This window comes from Erpetoichthys calabaricus, chromosome 1 (genome assembly GCF_900747795.2).
Source record: "Erpetoichthys calabaricus chromosome 1, fErpCal1.3, whole genome shotgun sequence".
Taxonomy (NCBI): Eukaryota; Metazoa; Chordata; class Cladistia; order Polypteriformes; family Polypteridae; genus Erpetoichthys; species Erpetoichthys calabaricus.
The window spans coordinates 290,523,050-290,545,080 of NC_041394.2; the positions used below are offsets into that span (position 1 = coordinate 290,523,050).

The 22,031-nt window shown below is 35.2% G+C and overlaps 1 protein-coding gene across 10 annotated transcripts in view; it reads left to right on the forward strand.

Moving 5' to 3' along the window:
• Window positions 1-22,031, forward strand: part of mybpc1 (myosin binding protein C1) — a 144,198-nt gene that overhangs the window by 90,739 nt on the left and 31,428 nt on the right. For 8 of the 10 annotated variants that reach the window (XM_051928509.1, XM_051928478.1, XM_051928482.1 and 5 more), the window contains 7 exons: window positions 557-723; window positions 2,028-2,193; window positions 7,325-7,431; window positions 8,217-8,353; window positions 13,264-13,335; window positions 21,030-21,189; window positions 21,903-22,007. In XM_051928509.1, coding sequence (XP_051784469.1) covers window positions 557-723; window positions 2,028-2,193; window positions 7,325-7,431; window positions 8,217-8,353; window positions 13,264-13,335; window positions 21,030-21,189; window positions 21,903-22,007 — 914 coding nt within the window. The remainder of the gene's footprint in view (window positions 1-556; window positions 724-2,027; window positions 2,194-7,324; window positions 7,432-8,216; window positions 8,354-13,263; window positions 13,336-21,029; window positions 21,190-21,902; window positions 22,008-22,031) is intronic. The other 2 variants (XM_051928494.1, XM_051928500.1) reach the window with 1 other exon arrangement.

Consider the following 22,031-nt stretch of genomic DNA (forward strand, 5'->3'; position numbering starts at 1 on the left):
GGTCTAACCTTCAGTTCCAGAACTTTCTACCTGCTTGATTTGGAAACATGACAACTGTTGCATGGATTTTTTTTTGCAGATAGTCATTCAACAAATAAAGCTAGGTTTTGATCTCATTCGATATTTTTGCTCCTTTCACAAAAGGCATTCAGTATAGAGTAAAAGTAAGACGTAATAGTAACATCAGTATAAATTACAGCATTAACAGTGCTGTGTCAGAGCTTTGGTAAACTTTTTTCTAGCCAGTCTTTTTTCTCTTCATGTGAGTAAATGTGCATTCACATATATGTTGCATGATAAAACATATTCCTGTTCATCTTTTGTTATTACAGATATGTTTATTGCCTTGAACCTGTGTTCAATAAGGAGTACCATATATAAAAAATGAAGTAAAAATAAAATTGTTACAATTAATGTTTTTAAAATACATTCAGAAATTTCATTTTACAAGATGCCAAACTATGAGGTTTCCTATTTTATCCCTAAATTATAGTCAGATTGGCCATTTCTCACTTATATGAGTCATGGTGTATTTTTTTTTTTGATTGTTTAACAGGTTTAAAAATGGAGTGGAAATTCCTAGGGAAATTCGCTCTAAGTTCAGATTTAAGACTGAAGGTATAAAACACCTGCTAATTATTGATGATGCAATGAGGGAAGACTCTGGTGTCTACACAGTGATGACTACAGGAGGACAGACAGAAGCTCATGTGAAAGTGGACCGTATGTGTTATTTATTTATTTACACCTTGAATTAACGTTTTTCAACAAGAAAAAATGTTATTACCTGTAACGGGAACATGTAAACACAAAACTTCAATAAAATACAGTAGGAAACGCATGTCGAATGTCCACTGCTGTATTGATGCAGATTTAGTACGTCTTTCATGTCATGTTTTGAAATAGTCACCAATGCATTTCCCTTGACACATATACAGTGCTGCATGCATCAGTTTCACTATCCTTGTCAATGTCTGATGACCAATTCACACTTTCTCCTGCAAATGAGGCATTGCTCCAGCTCTTCGGATTCTATACTCAGTTTTACCAGCTAGGTTGCTTGGTACCATGAGCAGTCCTCAATGGAGCAAGCTTCCTAAGGCAACTTTTGAAACACCTGGTTTTGTTCTTTGGTAGCAACAACTAACAAAAGTAACATGATTCAATTTTCTTCCACATACTAGCCTTGATTAGAGGTAACAGTCAGCCAGTTCTTCATGACTTCACCTTTTCTCAGACATTTGGGTAAACTTTACTTTCTGAGGACCTGTTCACAGTAACAGGGTATATTGCCACTTACTGATCTACCATCTTTCTAAATTAGTAATCCATCTTTTAGAAATATTCAAATTGTCATTGTGGATTTCACTCTTTTTCTGTCTGCTCTATACTGGTGCTGTTTATGTCTTATGGCTCCTTTTAGTTTTAGTATTATATATAATCATTATAAAATTATTATAAAACATGAATAGTGACTATTATACCTTATCTGTCAGGTCAGGTTGGTGAGCATGCACTGGTTCAGTGCATTGCTGCACCCACCACACGATGAAACAGCACGCGATCCCAGTGGGCCTAACCCCATTGGATTTCCAGTGGTTTTGACTCTTCCAGGTATGAGGCTTGCAAGGGCTTTCCCCCATCCCCTTCATAATGCATGCAGCCTTCCTGTGGACGGCTGCAGCAGAGCTACTCCTGTGGAGAGCAGAAAGGAGTCCTGTATGCCATTTCGGTGGCTGGAGTGCCAATCCTGCCACCATCCCCCAAGTTTCCCTGCAAGTCAGGGCCGGATGCAGTTTAATGTCATACCCAGGATGTATGTATTGGTATAACCAATTAACTGCATAAACTATTATTTAACATTAGTATAAGTAAATTTATTCCTGTATTCAAAAATGCTTTATGGTTCAATTTTGAGTCAGTAAAATCATTGCTTTTGCAGAAAACTAATCAATGTATTTAAAATGCATATTTTCTTTCTTAACAAATTACCTCTTGCTGTTTATTTATTTTTTTGTACTTTGCAGTAAAACCCTTAAAAATACTACAAGACTTAACTGACCAAACAGTAAGACTAGGGAAATCAGTAAATCTTCATTGTGAAATAAATCCTGGTAATGTACCTGGAAGGTGGTACAAGAATGGACAGCTGATCCAAGGAGGAGAACGTATCAAGATCATTCACAGAGGAAGGTATGTAGTAGCACCATGGACACAAACACAAATGTATTAACTTGGTGTATTTAGATAGATTTTTCAATCATGAAGAAGTCTCTGGAAATAAAGATACATGTTTATTTTGCAGTTACAAGAACTGTAAAATAATTGAAATTGGGCAAACAAAGTGTGCTTTAGTAGTAGACAGATGTGGCTCAAATATGCTGCCGTACATTCTGATGCGGCACAGAAGATAGTATGTGAGACTTTTAAAATGTATCACATCATTACAATGGGGAATACACAACGCTTGAATATAAATGAACCACAAACGCATTTGTATGTCAGCATTTTGCTTCACCACATCAAACCATTCATCAAACATCGAAGCATCCACTTTGATCCTGTAGGATTTGCAAAGTGGCTTGCTGTCACATGGTGATAGTAAACAAACACTCTGACGTCACGTTTCAACTTGAACACACTGCGCCCCCGAAACCCCCAAGGCAGCGATTTTTTGCTGGTACTGCAACTAGTGCACACGATGCATTAATTTCTGAGGACGCGCTCAGAGGACATGTCAAATGAACTCTGTGAATGCGTGGCAGCCATGATGCAATGCGCGTATGCGTTCTGAGCATTAAGTATAAACCTGTCCTTAAGATAGCTTTAAAAACCATTGATAATTTCAAATCTACATGCGTACTCTGATCTCATAAAGCATCATTATACTCATTTTGAACACAATTATCATGTTTTGTTAAATGGATTTCGCAAAACTTGTGGTAATGGATAGTGGGAGTTTCTTATTTTGTGTTGTTATTAGGTCTTTTTGGATTTAAACAGCTGTGGCTGGCCCCACTATTTCTTAAAAAAGTTTGACCACTCTATCACTAAAAACATTCATCAATTGTGTTGATCTTAAAGATCAGTTAGAAAAATCAATGTCTTCAAAAAACTGTAGAAACCAGGGTTGCTCTTAGGAGGGCAGTTGAAAAACTGAATCAATGTATTGAGACAAGAGAAAAGAATAATTGAAAGGCAAAATACTATTGAAAGTAGATTGACAAAAGTACCAGTTCAGGCCATAAAGAGAGACAAAAGTTAAAAAGCACTGAAAATGTTTATTAGCCAAAACTGTTAACAAAAATCAAAATAATCACAAGAAAAGTTTGTTTTTTTCCCCCCAATACCAGAACTGAGCTCCATGTTTTATAGATGTGTGGTACTGATATCACACATCAGGCAACATACAGTGCATCCGGAAAGTATTCACAGCGTATCACTTTTTCCACATTTTGTTATGTTACCGCCTTATTCCAAAATGGATTAAATTCATTTTTATCCTCAGAATTCTACACACAACACCCCATAATGACAACGTGAAAAAAGATTACTTGAGGTTTTTGCAAATTTATTTAAAATAAAAAAACAGAGAAATCCCATGTACATAAGTATTCACAGCCTTTGCTCAATACTTTGTCGATGCACCTTTGGCAGTAATTACAGCCTCAAGTCTTTTTGAATATGATGCCACAAGCTTGGCACACCTATCCTTGGCCAGTTTCGCCCATTCCTCTTTGCAGCACCTCTCAAGCTCCATCAGGTTGGATGGGAAGCGTCGGTGCACAGCCATTTTAAGATCTCTCCAGAGATGTTCAATCGGATTCAAGTCTGGGCTGTGGCTGGGCCACTCAAGGACATTCACAGAGTTGTCCTGAAGCCACTCCTTTGATATCTTGGCTGTGTGCTTAGGGTCGTTGTCCTGCTGAAAGATGAACCGTCGCCCCAGTCTGAGTACAAGAGTGCTCTGGAGCAGGTTTTCATCCAGGATGTCTCTGTACATTGCTGCAGTCATCTTTCCCTTTATCCTGACTAGTCTCCCAGTTCCTGCCGCTGAAAAACATCCCCACAGCATGATGCTGCCACCACCATGCTTCACTGTAGGGATGGTATTGGCCTGGTGATGAGCAGTACCTGATTTCCTCCAAACGTGACGCCTGGCATTCACACCAAAGAGTTCAATCTTTGTCTCATCAGACCAGAGAATTTTCTTTCTCATGGTCTGAGAGTCCTTCAGGTACCTTTTGGCAAACTCCAGGCAGGCTGCCATGTGACTTTTACTAAGGAGTGGCTTCCGTCTGGCCACTATACCATACAAGCCTGATTGGTGGATTGCTGCAGAGATGGTTGTCCTTCTGGAATGTTCTCTTCTCTCCACAGAGGACCTCTGGAGCTCTGACAGAGTGACCATCGGGTTCTTGGTCACCTCCCTGACTAAGGCCCTTCTTCAGCCCTAGGAAGAGTCCTGGTGGTTTCGAACTTCTTCCACTTACGGATGATGGAGGCCACTGTGCTCATTGGGACCTTCAAAGCAGCAGAAATTTTTCTGTAACCTTCCCCAGATTTGTGCCTCGAGACAATCCTGTCTCGGAGGTCTACAGACAATTCCTTTGACTTCATGCTTGGTTTGTGCTCTGACATGAACTGTCAACTGTGGGACCTTATATAGACAGGTGTGTGCCTTTCCAAATCATGTCCAGTCAACTGAATTTACCACAGGTGGACTCCAATTAAGCTGCAGAAACATCTCAAGGATGATCAGGGGAAACAGGATTCACCGGAGCTCAATTTTGAGCTTCATGGCAAAGGCTGTGAATACTTATGTACATGTGCTTTCTCAATTTTTTTATTTTTAAAAAATTTTCAAAAATCTCAAGTAACCTTTTATCATGTTGTCATTATGGGGTGTTGTGTGTAGAATTCTGAGGAAAAAAATTACTTTAATCCATTTTGGAATAAGGCTTTAACATAACAAAATGTGGAAAAAGTGATGCGCTGTGAATACTTTCTGGATGCACTGTAGGTTATGTGGCTGGGAGATGCCAGGCCAATAGTAAATTGAGGAAGCACAAAATGGAGGCACTAAGTAAAATTCAAAATGGCATCATGGTAAAATAAATAAATAAACAAACATGAAGCTCAAGCACAACATGTTTTAAGTTCAGAATATTACCTGTAAATGGTACATGTGGTTGTTTGCACTAAAAGTAATGGAGATAGTTATAATTCGGCTATGGTTTAGAATGGGGTCTCTAAGGGGTGTCTTTTAAAATACTTTTAAATACTTTTATTTAATTTGCAGTGGGAAGTGGTCACAGGATTGTGGTTGTGTTTTGGCATATCCTCCTCATTTCCTGTTTCTCTTCATCTTCACCTCTGGATTCTCTTCTTTACTGTGCCAAAGCTAACAACTCTCTTTCCTCTTCCATGGTCTTAGATTAGATGTTAGATGCACAAGTATCCTTGATTGCTTGTAGCAAAACAGCCAAAGTTTTGTTGGTTAAAGATGCCCCTCATTTTACAATAAACACTACTTTGTAGCAGCTACTGCATTGGCTAATACTAGGACATGTTGAATGTTAATTCTTCTACATTGAAGCTTAGGAAAATAGTGCACCATATTAATCCTCCTTTGTTCATTATTTATCTAGTTAAAATATTAAATCTGAAAGTCTATAATATTATTTTGATTATGGATGCAAATGCCTTTATAAATTATTTGATAGATAAACTGTCAGCTCCTGTTTGTCAGCACATTTTATTCATTACAGCATCATTCTTCCTCCAGGTTTGCATGTTTATATGTTAATCCCCTGCATCCCTTCTTAATAATGCATTTCTTCAGTCATGTCTCTGATCATAAGTGTGTTGACACAGTTTTATTTTGGCCTTTACATGCCACTCATTGAAATGTTAACTTGTTCTTCCCCCATTATAAAGAATTATTTGATAACCTTTCTTCTAAACCTGAGAAATTCATTACAATCAGTTTTAGTTCTTTTGATGCCCCTATCATAGGTACATATTGCTGTGTTTATTTGTGACTTCACAATTATCTGTTCTACCAGTCTGGCACATTTTTATGAATTAAAAAATAAATCAAATAACAACCCACCTTTTGGAGGTTAATATTCTTTTTTTTAATTCCTCATTTTCTTCTGAAAACACTGCTGTGTTTTATATTAATTCTTTTTGAAACATCCTGCTCTTCACCAGGTTCTCTGCAGAAGATGATGCCATGTTAGATTCCCCAGTTACTTTGTCTGGGTTAAGTAGATTGTGGATTATATGATCTGTGGAAAATCAACAAGGTCCAAATTTTCTTGGAAGCAGTTAATGCAGCTGTTGAATCTCAGATGTTTCCCCCACCAGACTGAATCCTTAAGTTAATATGGCCATGATCATCCAACTTTTCAAACAAAAAAAGAAAACTATCAGACTTCTCAGGATGTTAATAAATTTTTGTTTTTACTGTCCCCATATTTTAAGCCAGTGGTAGTATTGTGTGTCTCTTCCTTCTCTAAAAACCCAAAATATCAGGATATTCAGTTTATCTATAAATTTCTGTCTTTCATTCTATCTTGTAATACCCCTTTCTTGCCTCACATATTCCTTCTCTTGGACATCTGCCCTCACTTTTGCCCAACAGAAGCTAAGCTCTCTGGGTACAAATGTTGCTAAATTAAGGGTTGGTTTATGCTGGAAATCTCCTTATTTTCTCTGCTTTTGTTTCTGGAAAATCTCTTTGTTTAATTTAGTTTTACTTGAAGTTTCTTTTGCATAGATGAACTGGTCATCCAGCTTCATTGTCTGTCTGCTGTGCAACTGATTGGAAGCTGGTTGACTGAGGGCCAGTTTTGCTATCCCAGTCTTAATTTCTGATCTGTCGTTTTTGTGAGTTTCTTCTTCTTCGTAATTTCTTAGGCCTTGTAACATCAGTCTTCTCAAGTTTCAATAATTATTCCACCACACTGGACCACATTTTACAGAACTTGAGCAGGGTAGGTTTGAGAGTACCACAGAGGTGTTTGACTTATTATTTTCTACCCATTTTTATTGTAATTCTAACATACTGCTTTTACTGCTCCTGTTCTTCTTTAATTTGAATAAAATATTATTTTTTACATTGAAATGTAATTGCAAATTACGTAATCATGAAATTTATCTCAAGTACTTTTTATATTAATTTTCCATATAATTTCTGTGTTTTTAAACATATGTAAATATGCCACAATGTCGAATATGAACAATTTCCAATTAATAGCTACACAAGACTATGCGTATTACTAACATCCCCTCAATATTATAAATGTCTTTTTTTCAGGAACCACAGGCTAGAAATAGCAAATGCAGGAGTCGATGATGAGGGCGACTATACTTTTGTTCCAGAAGGCTATACTGTAAGCCTGTGCAGTAAAATCCATGTTATCGGTATGTCATAAAATAGTTATACTATATTATACTAGGATTTACAGACAGTATGCAATAATAGAAAGAAAGCTAAGACAAATGGAATACATTTTTTAAGCATCTTTACAAAATATTGATCCATTCAGTTTTTAAGTAATTCAGTTCAGGGCTTTTAAAACATTTGCATGAGATGTTGGTACAATATACTGTAATTTAGGAAATCTTCAACAAAACATCTACTGGTGCATATTGATGATGGGTGTCTTGGTTCAGAATTTAACACTAACATTCATACAAATCATGTACTCATTTTGTATTTTTTATTCTCTCTAAAAATAGGTGACCAGCATATGGAGATTTTTTATTTGTGTAGTGTAATGACTATAACTCAATGAGGATGCTACTAACATTTGGTATAAGTGACAGAGGCAGTATGCTTTCCATGGTGTTTACAGGAATTTTCTGACTATTTTAAATATACATTTGAGAGTGAGGGATTTTGTGGTAGGATGCATGCTCTTTGGAGTAATTAATGCATTTACATAATACAGTTTAATTTTTTAAACATTGCACTATGATGGTTAAACACAAAATATAAATATTTCTGGGATATCTTGATTATTTTTTTCATTAAATAAGTAAAACTGTATCATTTCCAGTCCTTTTAAAACATTTTGAATATGAAACATTTTGCAAGGTAAAATCTCAAGACACCAAATCATTAGTAAAAGAAAGAATTAGTATATTTTATTTCATGGAGTAAAATAAAGTAGGCACTCATGATTTTGATGTAATTTTTCCCACAGATCCCCCAAAAATTCATCTTGAAGGCCTTAATTTCACTGACAATACAGTAACAGTGGTAGCAGGAAACAAGCTGCGCCTGGAGATACCAATTTCTGGAGAGCCTGCTCCTAGGATTTTGTGGAAGAAAGGAGATAGGGTATGACAGTCAAATGTTTATAATGTACTGTATGATGTAATTTTTACCATTTGTAAAGATTAAGAAGGCTCTTGTGTTATTGAAACATATTAATTTATGCTGTATTTCATAATGTATTTCAGTAACCTACATAACTGGCTCGTTAGCTGCCACTTCATTACAATAAGCAGATATGTTGTAAATATTTTTAAAAATCACAACATAAAAATCAAACCACAAAATTTATTTCTGCTTTTGAGTTATTAGTAAAAGTACCTAAAATATTTTTGTTTTAAGTTTTATTAAGTTGATAGATCACATTACACAAAATAAATCAGTTAAGTATATAATACAATCATGACAACCTTTCAATCATTGATGTTTATAATTAAGTTATATTTAGTCATGGTCAACATTCAGTACCATGCCACTATCTACTTTAGCAGAAGCATTGTCTTAATATATGGTCTTTTCACATTCCATATGAATAAAATTCTAACACCCATCTCCTATTCAGTTCAGAGAGCTATGTGAGCAAAGAGCCCATCATAGGGCAATTCTTAAAAAGTTGGGGGGGGGGGGGGGGTAGGTTGGGAGTTAAACATAGTCTCAGATTATTTTAGAACTAGACATTAAACCCGTTACAATAACGGGCGCTAGAACAGTAGTCCATAAACATTAGTAGGAACAGTCTATATTAAATGGCAAGGGACCTTTTACCTCATTAAATTTTTTTCCGTAAAATGCCTGTAATTTTCTCTGACAGTAATACTGGCTTTGCTGTCCGTAATATGCGTTTCATTTTCTGTCACAACAGTGGGCAATCAGCAGATTCTCCCCAGCAACTGATGTAATGTGCGCAAAAATAAATCCACTTTTAAAAGTCATCGTATTGTAATATCATGAAAATTCGTATATTTAGGAAAACCCCTTCAACGACTGACACTTTACACTTTACCGGGCCAAGCTTCTTAATCGCAAATCTGACATCCTCAGAGTGAACACTTGCACAACAATGGGGAAGCTGGTCTCCGCGTCTCGATACCCGATTGGATTTTTTGTGTTTTTTGTTTTAGGTCTTACCTCATTTACCGAAATCCGATTGGATCGGCCGCGAGATATTTTATAGGTCCCGCCCTCTCTGTCTTGTGTAATGCGTCAGGCAGCCTTTGAAGCATCTGCTTTGAAAGCGTCGCACCGTGCCCCGCGCATGAGCACTTTACCTGAAGACACACACACACACAGACACTGGACACACATAGGAGTTTTATTAAAGAGGATACGTAATAAGTGCTGGATCATTCATCATAAGGATTTTTTTTCCTGGTGTAAGATTATAAATGATTACTTTCCCATTGAGTTATACACAGTGGTTTAAGATTCTTCCAAATATTGAAAATAGACATTCAAGCAATATAATATTGGGCATTATAGTAGACTTTTCATTCCATAATCTAATCCCATATAGTTACAATTTAAAATAATACTGTGCAGTGTCTGGAAGTAAAGGCAATACACTCTCACAGATGAGCAAATGTTTTTTCCCTAAAAAAAGCAGTGTGTGGAGTGTTCCCTGATGTGATTCACCATTATGATCTTGTCCCTGATAAATTCTAGGTAATTTTGATGAAATACAATAGATTTGTGTATTGTGGAATTGTGAGTTGTATAATTCCATGCTTTGCACAGACTGAAGGAGAATGTGGGTTGTAAATAGCTGAATTCTATTCTTATCTAGGATTCTAATTCAAGGGTGCCTTTTGTATTATTGCCTAATCATATAGGGGTTCACAAATTTGAAATTAGTTAACAAAGTCTCTAAATACCAGAAATATCTTCATCATTATTAGTTCGTATAGACTAAAGCATACATATTAAGGCAAATATGGGAAAGTTGGGCAGCTCCTTTTAACAAAGTTTCTAATTTGTACAGTGTATATATAAAATTTATTTAGTAACTGGTAGGCGACATCTGAAGCATAGTTGTTTAAGGTGTACATGCACTTTGTCAATATAGAAATCTGTAAAGATCCAAATACTTGATGACATACATGAATTAAACACTTTGTCTGTTAGTGATGGCTGAGATAATCTATATGATTAATGAGTAGTGAAGTACGTATGAGCAGCCTTAAAGTATTTCTTACATTGGCTGCATGTTTTGAGAATTGATGCACACTTGTATTGCTAGTAGATTGACAATACTTATTCATTTTTTAAAACATAAAAAGGAAGTTTGAACAAGATTTCATTTCCAAGTCTAACCAAATAGGTGGAAGTTTGTTGCTCTCTGATTCCTTCCATTGTTTCAAATGCCGTGCCTTGTCCTACCGCTGTGGCCACTTTATTTTCTAGCTGTTTCCAGAGATGGACAGACATGAGTTCAACAGGAATTGCAGACCCATCTGGTTCAATGTAAATTAGCTAAAAATCTTTTATTTTATATGAACACACACTTCTGGGCCACAATATAGTAATCTGATCCACAGACATATGATATGCTTAAACACAAATCTGAGTAGCCCAATAAAAAAAAATCCCTATTTAACTCAACGCTTGTCAGATTTTTGCTTGCAGGATCTTAACATTGTTATCCAGCAATAAGATTGGTCTGTAGAACCCACAACTCAAAAGGGCCTTTATCTTTTTTTTGAAAACATAGTAATAGATGCCTGACATAGTGTGTTTCATACAATATTATCTTATCTAGCCTATTTAAACATGCATAGCATTTAAGGATAGCTATTTGGACATGCAGATTCCCATTCTGGTTTGAATTAATAGAGTCTTGGATTTCTATATTTTTATATAAACAGATTTTTCTATTGTTTCCATGTTTTAATTTTATTATTATTACTTTTATTTTTCTACATTTTATATGAACAGAATATAAAAATTTGATCGAAGCACATATACTAGGCTTAAACACACATTTGAATAGCCCCATAACAAAATACCCTTGTTTAGCTATACTGCTAGCTACAAGCTGTGATTGAAGGGCTTTAAAGGTTTGCCCAGCTGTCTACAAACAGGTTATTTTTTATCAAGGAATATGATGGTACTCCAATGTGTTTGTAGAGATTAATTTAATATTTTAGTTCTTTTTGTTCTCTCTTTAGTTCCAGCTGCATTGTTTATCTCTGCAATTGCATTCTTAAACTTCCTACTTGTTTATTTTTATAAAGTTTTTTTAGTCATTTTATCATACTTACAATAAGAATGGTGTCACTTAAGCCAATGTCACATTAAACAACTTCTAGTCAGAGGGGATGTCAGAGTTGACGACTGCAGCTACTGACCTTGCTGCATGATTATGTCAATTTATACACCTAGAAATTGCTGATGGTTTCAAATTACATGAGTACATTATGATTTTCCAGCACAGGTTTACATTGGCAAAGTATCACAATCTCACCCCTTTTTCTGACAACGAATAAGGTGCTGCTTGACAGATCCAAAGCCTATGCGAAGAGTTTAAATGTGTTGCAAGTTCAGCTGCAATTCCTGTCCTTTTTTCTTGCTTTCTATCATGGCACATAAGACATCAGACAGACAAGCCTCTGTCCTGTTTGCAAGGTCCAAAAGACCCACGTTCTTTATTCCTCGTCACTGCATTATGTATATTATACTTCTGGGTGACCACTCATTGTATGTCAGCACTCATGCACATAGAGCCTGCCCCAATGACTTAAGACCAAATCAAACCGTGTATGACTAATTGTCACGGGAGCATACCATGGCTGCCCCTGACACTCTAAAATTATGTAAATAAAGTCTATGACTGAAAATCACTAGGAAACGTCATGTAATGTAACATGACCTTAATAAATGAGTTGCTCTATTTATCTTGTGTCCAAAAGATTATATTCTCTTTCTAATAACAGATATATTTTATAAAGCATATCATTGAATGATCTTGCATATTCTTGATCAGTCCTTGAAATATTACTATTAAGTTTTAAAACCCTTCTTTCTAGTTGGCAGTTTAGTTTTATGCAAAACATACAGTACAAAATGCATTGCCCCCTCATACATATCAAAATGTGAATAACTGATGTACTCGTCAGAAAAAGGAAGAGTCCAGGAACCACCATGGTTCTGTGAGGTTTTGTACCTTGATAAAATAAATAATTTAAGGAGTTTTACATATTGTAGTTGTAGCTGTTAGTGACCTGTCTAAATTGAGGTTTAATACACAATTTACATCTCCTGTTATTATATGCATACAAAAACATATATTGAAAACAAACACAAAAACTTTTAACCACAAATTCTTCATCAAAATTCAGTGAATATACTGTATATTAACCAGAATTAATAAAATATAACAAATCCCCAGAAATATAAGATATATGAGCACTTTTTTAGTCTTAAAAGGTTAATCCAACCAATTTTTTTTTTATCTGTTACTTACCCAGAACACCAAATAATACAAAAATATCAGTGGGAGAACATTCCATTTACTCATGTCACATCATCCATATACTGTATCAGATATCCAGTCACATGTTCACAACTTCCCAAATGCATGTATTGACTTTTATTTAATTTTTACTCCTCTCTCAGACTACACTTTTCAATGTTGACATGACGTGAGTGCAAAGATAGCCAATGAATGAGCTGTAACATGGCAAGAACTGACCAGTGAATAACCATTGATTTCCATTGTATCAGGAAATTTATCTCTGTTCTCCATAAAAAGAAGAGGTTACATGTTTTTTTCTTGGGCATTACTATAAACAATACAGGATTATGGAAGAAATGAAAAAAAAATATTTTTGGGGAGAATATTCTTATAAGTCATGATTGAGACCGTGAACATTCCAGCTTACAAAATTAAATGACTGATCAATATTACGCAGTTTTTATATTTTCATCTTTTGAGTTAGAAGAGGAAAAATAACATCTTTTTAAATTTTTTTTACTTTCAGCCAAAATTCCACTATACCCACTACCTATCTATGACACCAGTCATACGACAAGCAAACCTTCAGAATGACAGCGTAAGCATAAAATAAGAAAAATATGACTCTATTTCTGTCTCTTTCTGTCTCTCACTCTCGCCCACTCCCTCCCCAATCCCATCTCACCTACCCAAACAAGGCTAAGATCAAACACTTTAAAGTCCCTGTCCTCTAACATGCCACAAAGCATGGAACGTCCGAAACACATAGATTTTCTGTAACAACAGTGACTGTTATGTTGTTGAAATAACAATAAATACTAATTATCTCAGGTACTACTATTAGACAGTTAAAAGATAAAATAAAAATAATTTAAAGAAAAAACGAGCTAAATGATGGTCTATTGCTTTTAATTTAAAAAGCACTTTAATCAAAATATTCAAATTCTATCTTCTTGTGTTTTTAAGTGACATAATTGAACACACATTGAAGAAAATTGAAGAAATTACATGAAATATTATTGATATTTGGCAAGGAGCAAAAAGATGAGTTTAGACTGAGCCAATAGCAAAATAAAGAAAGGGCATGAATAGTAGTAAGTAATGCAAAGCAAAAGAATGAGGAAAGGGATAACCAAAAATGGAGATAATAATCACAGACAAGAGGATAATGAAATTAAATCAGAGATAGATGGATATTTTAAATATATTAAATTTGGGCACTTACAACATATTGGAATATGCCGTACAAGTTAGGTATATTAATCATGACAGCCTATAAAGTTTGTGAAATTTTAAAAAGGCATTTTTTACATTTTTCTTATGATAGATTAGTGACCAAATCTTAACAGTATTTGTTTAATGTTTAATCATGTTCCCTACACCAGATAATAATTCAGCCTTACTTAGGTTTTAAAAAGTACTAGGAATCTTTAAACTGTATCTCCACTTCAGTTGACAACTTGTAGGTGTGGGTGTTACATTTCACCAACACTGGAAGACTGAAGCACAGAGCCGCTGCTAATAACATTATACACAGTCCTATTTTTAGCAGTTGCCACAGAAATGATTGTATAGGTTTATAACAAGTCTGAAAGTTTTCAAAAATAATCTTTTCCATGAAATAACACAATTTCTTTTTCCTGAAATTTGTCAGATTTTATTTCAACCTTTATTACCTGCTAACCTAGTCTTTTGTATCTGTTTTTTTACTTTCTCTGAATTGTTTTAATTAAAAAAATACTGTGAGTTTTCAAAGGAAAAACCCATTTTGGCATCCCTAAAACAAGTTTTGAGCATTTCTGGAAATGTCCATGTTTGTATGCTTATATGACTGTAAGCTGATTAAGTTTTGGGTGAAATTCCAACTGTTCAGTGTCAAGTTTTTATTTTTAAAAATGATTAATGCTAATATTAACAACAGCCAAACCACTACTGAATATTTCACAAAATGTGGCATATGCATTCAGGATCTTAAAAGAAAGACTTGTAAAGTTCAGCATCTAAACTCTAATAATAAATAAACACTGATTACATTGTATGCATTTATTAACTTGCAACAATGTCATTCATGTTTAGAGCAAATAAATGTGTGTTTAATATTTTTAGTTACATAAAAATATAGGAATTACTTTTTTAATAATTTGCTGTCCATGTGGACTAAAATGTGAAAAATAAACTTCAGTGGTATTGCATCCTGCATATTTTTAATAAATTTATAGTGTATATACAAAATACATTTACCTAATTTCTTTCCTGTATAAAACATATATGCTGTACAGCCTCTATAACATGGTTAAAATATAAGTAATAAAAAAGGATTTACCTATTAGAGATTCTATCTTTCTTTCCTGTCATGAAAGAAGGAATGTCTTTTGATTGAACAAACCTCTAACATAAATTTCTCCTCAGTGAATTTATATATTTTTTGTTGTTGTTTTTAACCACCATTATTCTTAGACGGATACTAGCTGAACTACCTGGCTAGTACCCATTTCCCGGGTATAGTTGTATATTTGGTTAAGGTAAGAAAGCAAATATTTGTTATTTATTTATTTATTTAAATGTTTGATCCCATTGTAATTGCTTAGTGAAATGCCAGTGTCCCATGTCATTTACACTACTGCTCTTATCAATTTGTCTGCTCTCATGAGTTGAGAATTTGTTCAGTTTGTGTATGGTTGGATTCCATAATTGTGGTAATTTCTTGTTCAATTGGAACAATGAATGCTATTTCTTTGTATTTCCTGATTTACTATGGCTTCACAGATAAACTGTATATTTTATCCCACATTAATAAATTGAATGGCTTATTGAATACCTTTCATACAGCATGTAATCTGGGAAAAACTACCCTTTTTGTTCCCTTTTTTACTTTCCTATTCATGGTGAAAATTTAGAAACTCCTTAAACTCAGCACGTTAAATTGGGTTACCTGTAATATTCATGAAAAATTTCATGAACATCAACACAGCTGTTTTAGAGTAACACATGGTTTTTGTGCTGTTGACCTTCCCATTACAACTTCCCAATGAAATTTTATAAACTCCATGGCACCTGTATTCTAAATTGCATGAACATAGCCATTTTTGAGTGATGTGTGATCACAACCCCCATAAGCCCTTTACAATGCCATTTTTAAATGAAACTTTTGAAAGGCGTTAAAGTCTAGATTTTAAGTTGTATCTCTGCATGCAAAATTTTGTGAACTTCAATTTTTTTTTTTTTTTTTTTTTTTGCTTCCTTCCCCCATTACGGCCTCCTGTAGCAAAGCCAAATGAAAGGTTTTTTTGTGTTTGGTACATCCTGGGTAAATTTTGTTTTCTGTCATAAGATTTTTCAGAATAAATTTGAGGCTATATCTTTAAGCAGGGAATTGTGGGATGAGTGGAGTATTGTAGTTTTTATGTTTATCTCTTATTAACCCTATATAAATCTATGGGGAGAACTATTGGAGACATTTTTTTGTTAAAACTTTTAATCACAAGTAATAAGGAAGAAGCCAGAGAACAGACTTCAGTGCCAAAGGTCTGGTTCAACAGCATCAATGAAGGACAGTGGAGTGCAGTTCACCACACTTGAACTGCCTTTCCCAAGGTTTGAACTGCCTTTCCCAAGGTTTCTTCCATTTTCCCTACTAGGTTTTTTTGGGAGTTTTTCCTTGTCTTCTTAGAGAGTCAAGGCTGGGGGGCTGTCAAGAGGCAGGGCCTGTTAAAGCCCATTGCGGCACTTCCTGTGTGATTTTGGGCTATACAAAAATAAACTGTATTGTATTGTATTGTACTTACCTATGCCTCAGAAACATGCATGGGATTTGCTGGTAGGACTGTTAATTTTTTTTTTTTTTTTTTTTTTGAGAAGCTGTTCTATCAAGGGATCACTGATCACCATTCACCAACAAGTATTTTTCATTTACATCTGGACTATTTATTACTTGGTTGGTACTCTGTAAATACAGTTTGATGTTCATGTTTTTCTATTCCTTGTTCATTCAGGGAGTGTTGTAAATATTGTAAATATTTAGTTTTATTTGTGATAATATAGTTTATTTGTTAGAACAGTTGGTTAATTGGAAAGAATTTTTACAGTACTAAATTGGCCCTAGTGTGTGCTTGGTGTGTGGCTGTGTTTGTGTGTGTCCTGCGGTGGGTTGGCACCGTGCCCGGGATTGGTTCCTGCCTTGTGCCCTGTATTGGCTGGGATTGGCTCCAGCAGACCCCCGTGACCCTGTGTTCAGATTCAGCGGGTTGGAAAATGGATAGATGGATGGATCAATGTTGGCCTTCAAACCTTGTCTTTTCCAGTTATGCAAATCTGTGGCAGCTTTAGAATTCTCAAGGTCCATGACATAACTTTCCTAATGAAATTTTTGAAACACAATGTAGCCTGGATTCTGCTTTATTATATATGCAAAATTTCAATAAGAGTGATTCAGCCATTTTGGAATAATGTTCGGTTGTTCCTACGTGCAAAACTTCATGAAAATTAGTTTAGCTGTTTTTGTGCAATTGACAAACAAACTAACAGACACGATACAATTTGTGGGATTAAATGAGGTCTTTAGTGTGCAAAGTGAATGAACAACATTAAACAAAGCTAATAAATGTAAACAATAGACAGAGACTATCAGTTTTATTTACATAGATTATTCTTAAAAGTATTTTGTGCAATAGTTTACAGTTGTAAGAAAAAGCAAGTGAATCCTTTGGATTGTCTGGATTTCTTCATTGATTACTGATAAAAAGTGGTCTGATCTTCATCTTAGTCACAGTTATAGTCAAACACAATCTGACTAAACTAATAATACACAAACAGTTGTACTTTCCATGTATTTATGGAGCACATTCAGTAATCATTCACAGTGCAGGCTGGAAAAAGTAAGTAAACTTCTGTGTTAATGACTTCTCCAAAAGCTAATTGGAAAAGATGTTTCAGTTAAGGAGATGAGCTTAGAAATATTGGTAGCATAAATAAAGGCAGACAAAGCTTGGATACTGACTAAACTGTTCTCCTCAAGAGAGACTGGTTAGTGTGAACCACCCTTCAATCCAAATAACTGTCACAGGATCTTTAGAAGATGCAAATTGCTGGAAAAGGCTACAAAAGCATTGCTAAAGACCTGGGTGTTCGTCAGTTCTAGACTGTAGCAATTCTGTCTATAAACTGGCACCTTGTAAAGATCACTCCGAGACCACAAAGGACAATCCTGAAAGAAGTGCAAAAGAACCCAAGTGTAACAACAAAAGACCTCCAGAAAGGTATACAAATTGTGAAAATCTTTGTTCATGTCCACTATCAGAAAAGCACTATAAAAAGATGGTGTTCATGGAAGGACACTATGAAGGAAACCACTACTGTCAAAAAAAACAAAACATTGCAGCATGTCTCAAGTTTACCAAAGGCCACCCGGATGTTTCACAACGCTTCAGGGAAAATGTGTTTTGTGGACAGATGAGACAAAAGTTGAATGTTTTGGCACAAAAGCTGTTTTTGGAGGAAGTATGGAATATCACTTCAACCCAACTATGAAATATGGTGAAAAGAGCATCATAGTTTGGGCCTGATGTGCTACCTCAGGGCCTGGACGCCTTGCAATCATTGAGAGAAATATGAATTCAAAGACATTTTACAGGTGAATATAAGGGCAGCCGTCTATTACCTCAAGTTTAAGAGAGCTCGGGTGATTCAACAAGACAATGACACAAAGCACACAAGTAAGTGAACTAAAGAATGGCTGAAAGAAAAAAGATTTGTGTTTTGGATTTGCAAGGTCAGAGTCTTCACCTTAACCCAATGAAGATATTGTGGCATGACCTGAAGAAGGCTGTGTAATTGAGAAAACCCAGAAATAGTGATGACCTGAAACAGATTTGTCTAAAATTGATCCTCAGTATTGTTCAAGTCTTAAAATTAGCTACAGTAAACATTTAGTAGAGGTTGTTGCTGCTAAAAGAGGATCTACAAGTTATTAAAGTCAATGGTTCACTTAATTTTTCCAGGCTGCACTCTGAAGGATTACTCATTGTGTTCAATAAAATAATGGAAAGTATAACTGAGTTTTTAGTTTAGTCAGATTGTGTGAAGTAGATGAAGAACTGATCGTGTTTTAGTAGTAAACAATGCAGAGGTCAAGGCAATTCCAAAGGGTTCACATACTTTATCTTGCAATTATGTATGTGTATGTGGGCGTGTGTAGTAGGTTTACTTACAATTAGCCAAAGGTGACAAGGTAATTATTTAAAAGAGGATATCTGTTTATTACAATAAAATTAATTAAACATTTTATGACATTACAGAGTGGGTCAGGATACATGTAAAGTAACTTAAAATGTAATCCACATAGGATGAACTTATTCTTATGGTTTTATGTACTTTGTCCTGGTCAGCTGTCAGATATTTCTCAATGGTGTTTCTTTGATTTCTGAACTTTTAAATTGACTCCTAAAAATCAATTAATAACCATTTTATTTTTCTAGATCTTGACTATATCCCTTAAATATATCCCTTAAAGATAGGGTGAGAAACTCAGTCATCTGGGAGGGGCTCAGAGTAGAGCCGCTGCTCCTCCGCATCGAGAGGAGCCAGATGAGGTGGCTCAGGCATCTGATCAGGATGCTTCCTGGACGCCTCCCTGGTGAGGTGTTCCGGGCACGTCCAACTGGGAGGAGGCCCCGGGGAAGACCCAGATCATGCTGGAGGGACTATGTCTCTCGGCTGGCCTGGGAACGCCTTGGGATTCTCCCGGAAGAGCTAGAAGAAGTGGCCGGGGAGAGGGAAGTCTGGGCATCTCTGCTCAAGCTGCTGCCCCCGCGACCCGATCTCGGAAAAGCGGAAAAGGATGTATGGATGGATAGATCTTGAATAATATTATTTAATTCCTGACCCAAACTGATTGCTAGGCTAAGCCTTTGCTAGTGGGTCAAGGTAACTTATTAATTCCTGGCTGCTTTAAGCTTCTCATTTACCTTTTATCACAGTTCAATAAAATATAGTCACCTTGTGCTTCAGTTTATTACAGAGCTGAAATTTTTATTTTTCTAGGTATTTCTAGCTACTCAGTTTTAATGCGTGTGTCAATACATGACATTTTACATATTTACTGATGAATTGTATACTGTATAAATGTTTTCATACAGGTTGGACTGGATGGATGTACTGTACCACAAGACACTGTAGTCATTTATTACATGTAAAGAAATAGCAAGTGATATGTGAAAATGTTTGGAGTGGAATGTCCTGTTTTAATAGCTGGTGCATGGCTAAAATGCAATGTCAAAGACATCATTTTAAGTTTAAACCACAAAAAATCATCTTTATCAAGTGCTGGTCACAAACTGACAACGACCATAAGGGGCAAAGTCAATATTATTCTGCTAGGTTACAGTCTTACTGTCTGAGGACAGAGGCACCCTCCACCTGATTTACACCATACTGTATGTGTTTACCATTTTCATGTCGGTATATGCTGTCTTTAATTTTATTGTGTTGCCCAATTATGTACTATGCATGTGTAAACATTTTATGTATATGTGTTTGGATTTATTGTTATAATGAGGAGTTTATAACCTTTGTTATTGTAATTCTTTACATCTTCTTCTAATTCATTAAGAATGACTTTGATTGTAAAGATCCTGGACAGACACAGGCTTACTTCAGTCCTTGCTGGTTAAACTGGGTTTAAGTTTTCATTATTAAGCGTCTTCTTTCAAGACATGGTAACTTGTGATTTTAACATTATTTGAAAGTAAAAGCTATAATTCTTATTTGTTAATTAAAAGCAAATACATCCTCAATACTACCCTGAAGTAAAATTAATTGTCACATAATGTAAAATGACTCATCCACCATACAGGTCATGCACTCTCATTAAATGTAATTTTCTGAGCATGTGTGGTACAAATTTGGTAGGAGATATCAAACAGAAATCTGCAGAACAGCAGCACTTGGGTTTTTATGCCAGAAGAGTGTTGTCCTTGGTATACACATTTGAAACTTGTAACTTAGACTGAAAAGAACCTGTAACAGCAGTACATATAATGTGACACATAATGAGGTTGTACACAGCAGCATTTTATTCACTTCTGGTTTAGACAATATTTAATTTTTTTTTTTTTGCTCACCTGTAAAATTGTGATTTACTTGTGTTCTTAACTAAACAGCTTTGATATTATTGGCCAAACACCATCCTCTTTTTGCTATAATATTTCCTACATTGTAAACATTCCCTTAAAGTGTACGGCTTTGTAGATACAGTTTCATTTTTGTCTGACTGCTATGATTTTAATTTCACTTCAGGTAATTATGGATACAGGTGGCCGAGTTCGTGCTGAGAACTTCCCTGACCATAGCACCTTTACTATAGATGCAGCAGAAAGAGAGGATACTGGAACATATACAATTTTACTACAGAATGAAGCTGGTGAGGATTCTGCACAGATCAAAATAAAAGTAGTAGGTAAGTCAAACCCCCTTTCTCTTTCTCTGTCTCTCTCTCTATAATGTATTTTTTCTTTTTCTTATTTCAGCATAGTATTATATACTGTTACTGTTTCAATGTTACTTTTATACTCCTTGACAATTACATTTTGAAAAGAGATATGAAATGGGCATGTGTCATGAGCTGGCAGTCTAGTGTTAAATGTTGTTTAGATCTGAGATCTGTTTCAGCTTTTCATTCTGGGTATTCTTTGTAGGCATTAGTTTCTGGTTTACTAAATCTGCTACTTAACTTTTTCTGGACCAGCTATAGTTTATTCCTTGAAATATCACATCACTATATCACATAGTACACTGAAAATTACATATGATTAAATACATTCTTCAGATTTAATCTGGGAAATATAATCTGTTGAGTGAAAAAATTCAGCAACAGTAGCTTGTTTGGAAATATTTTTACTACTTATTCATGTGCTTAAATTTAGATGATCTAACATTACCTTACATAATTTAGAGCTTTAAGCTTAGATGTTAATATAAAATTAAGATCCCTATGCAGATTTCCATTAGAGAAGTTTCTAACTTATACTTTAAAGTTTTTTTTATTTAAAAATGTTCCATATACTATTTTGAAGTAAAAAGATATTTTGAAATTTTGATGAAAGTTTGCTATAGACTGAGATTGTGTTAATATATATAACTTTTTTCAGTGCCCTGTTCTTTTATTTCCAGATGTTCCTGACCCTCCCCCTCCACCTACAGTAACTGAAGTTGGAGGAGACTGGTGTTCAATGATTTGGGAACCACCAGTATATGATGGAGGCTCACCAATTTCAGGTATGAAAAAAACAACCTTCTTTA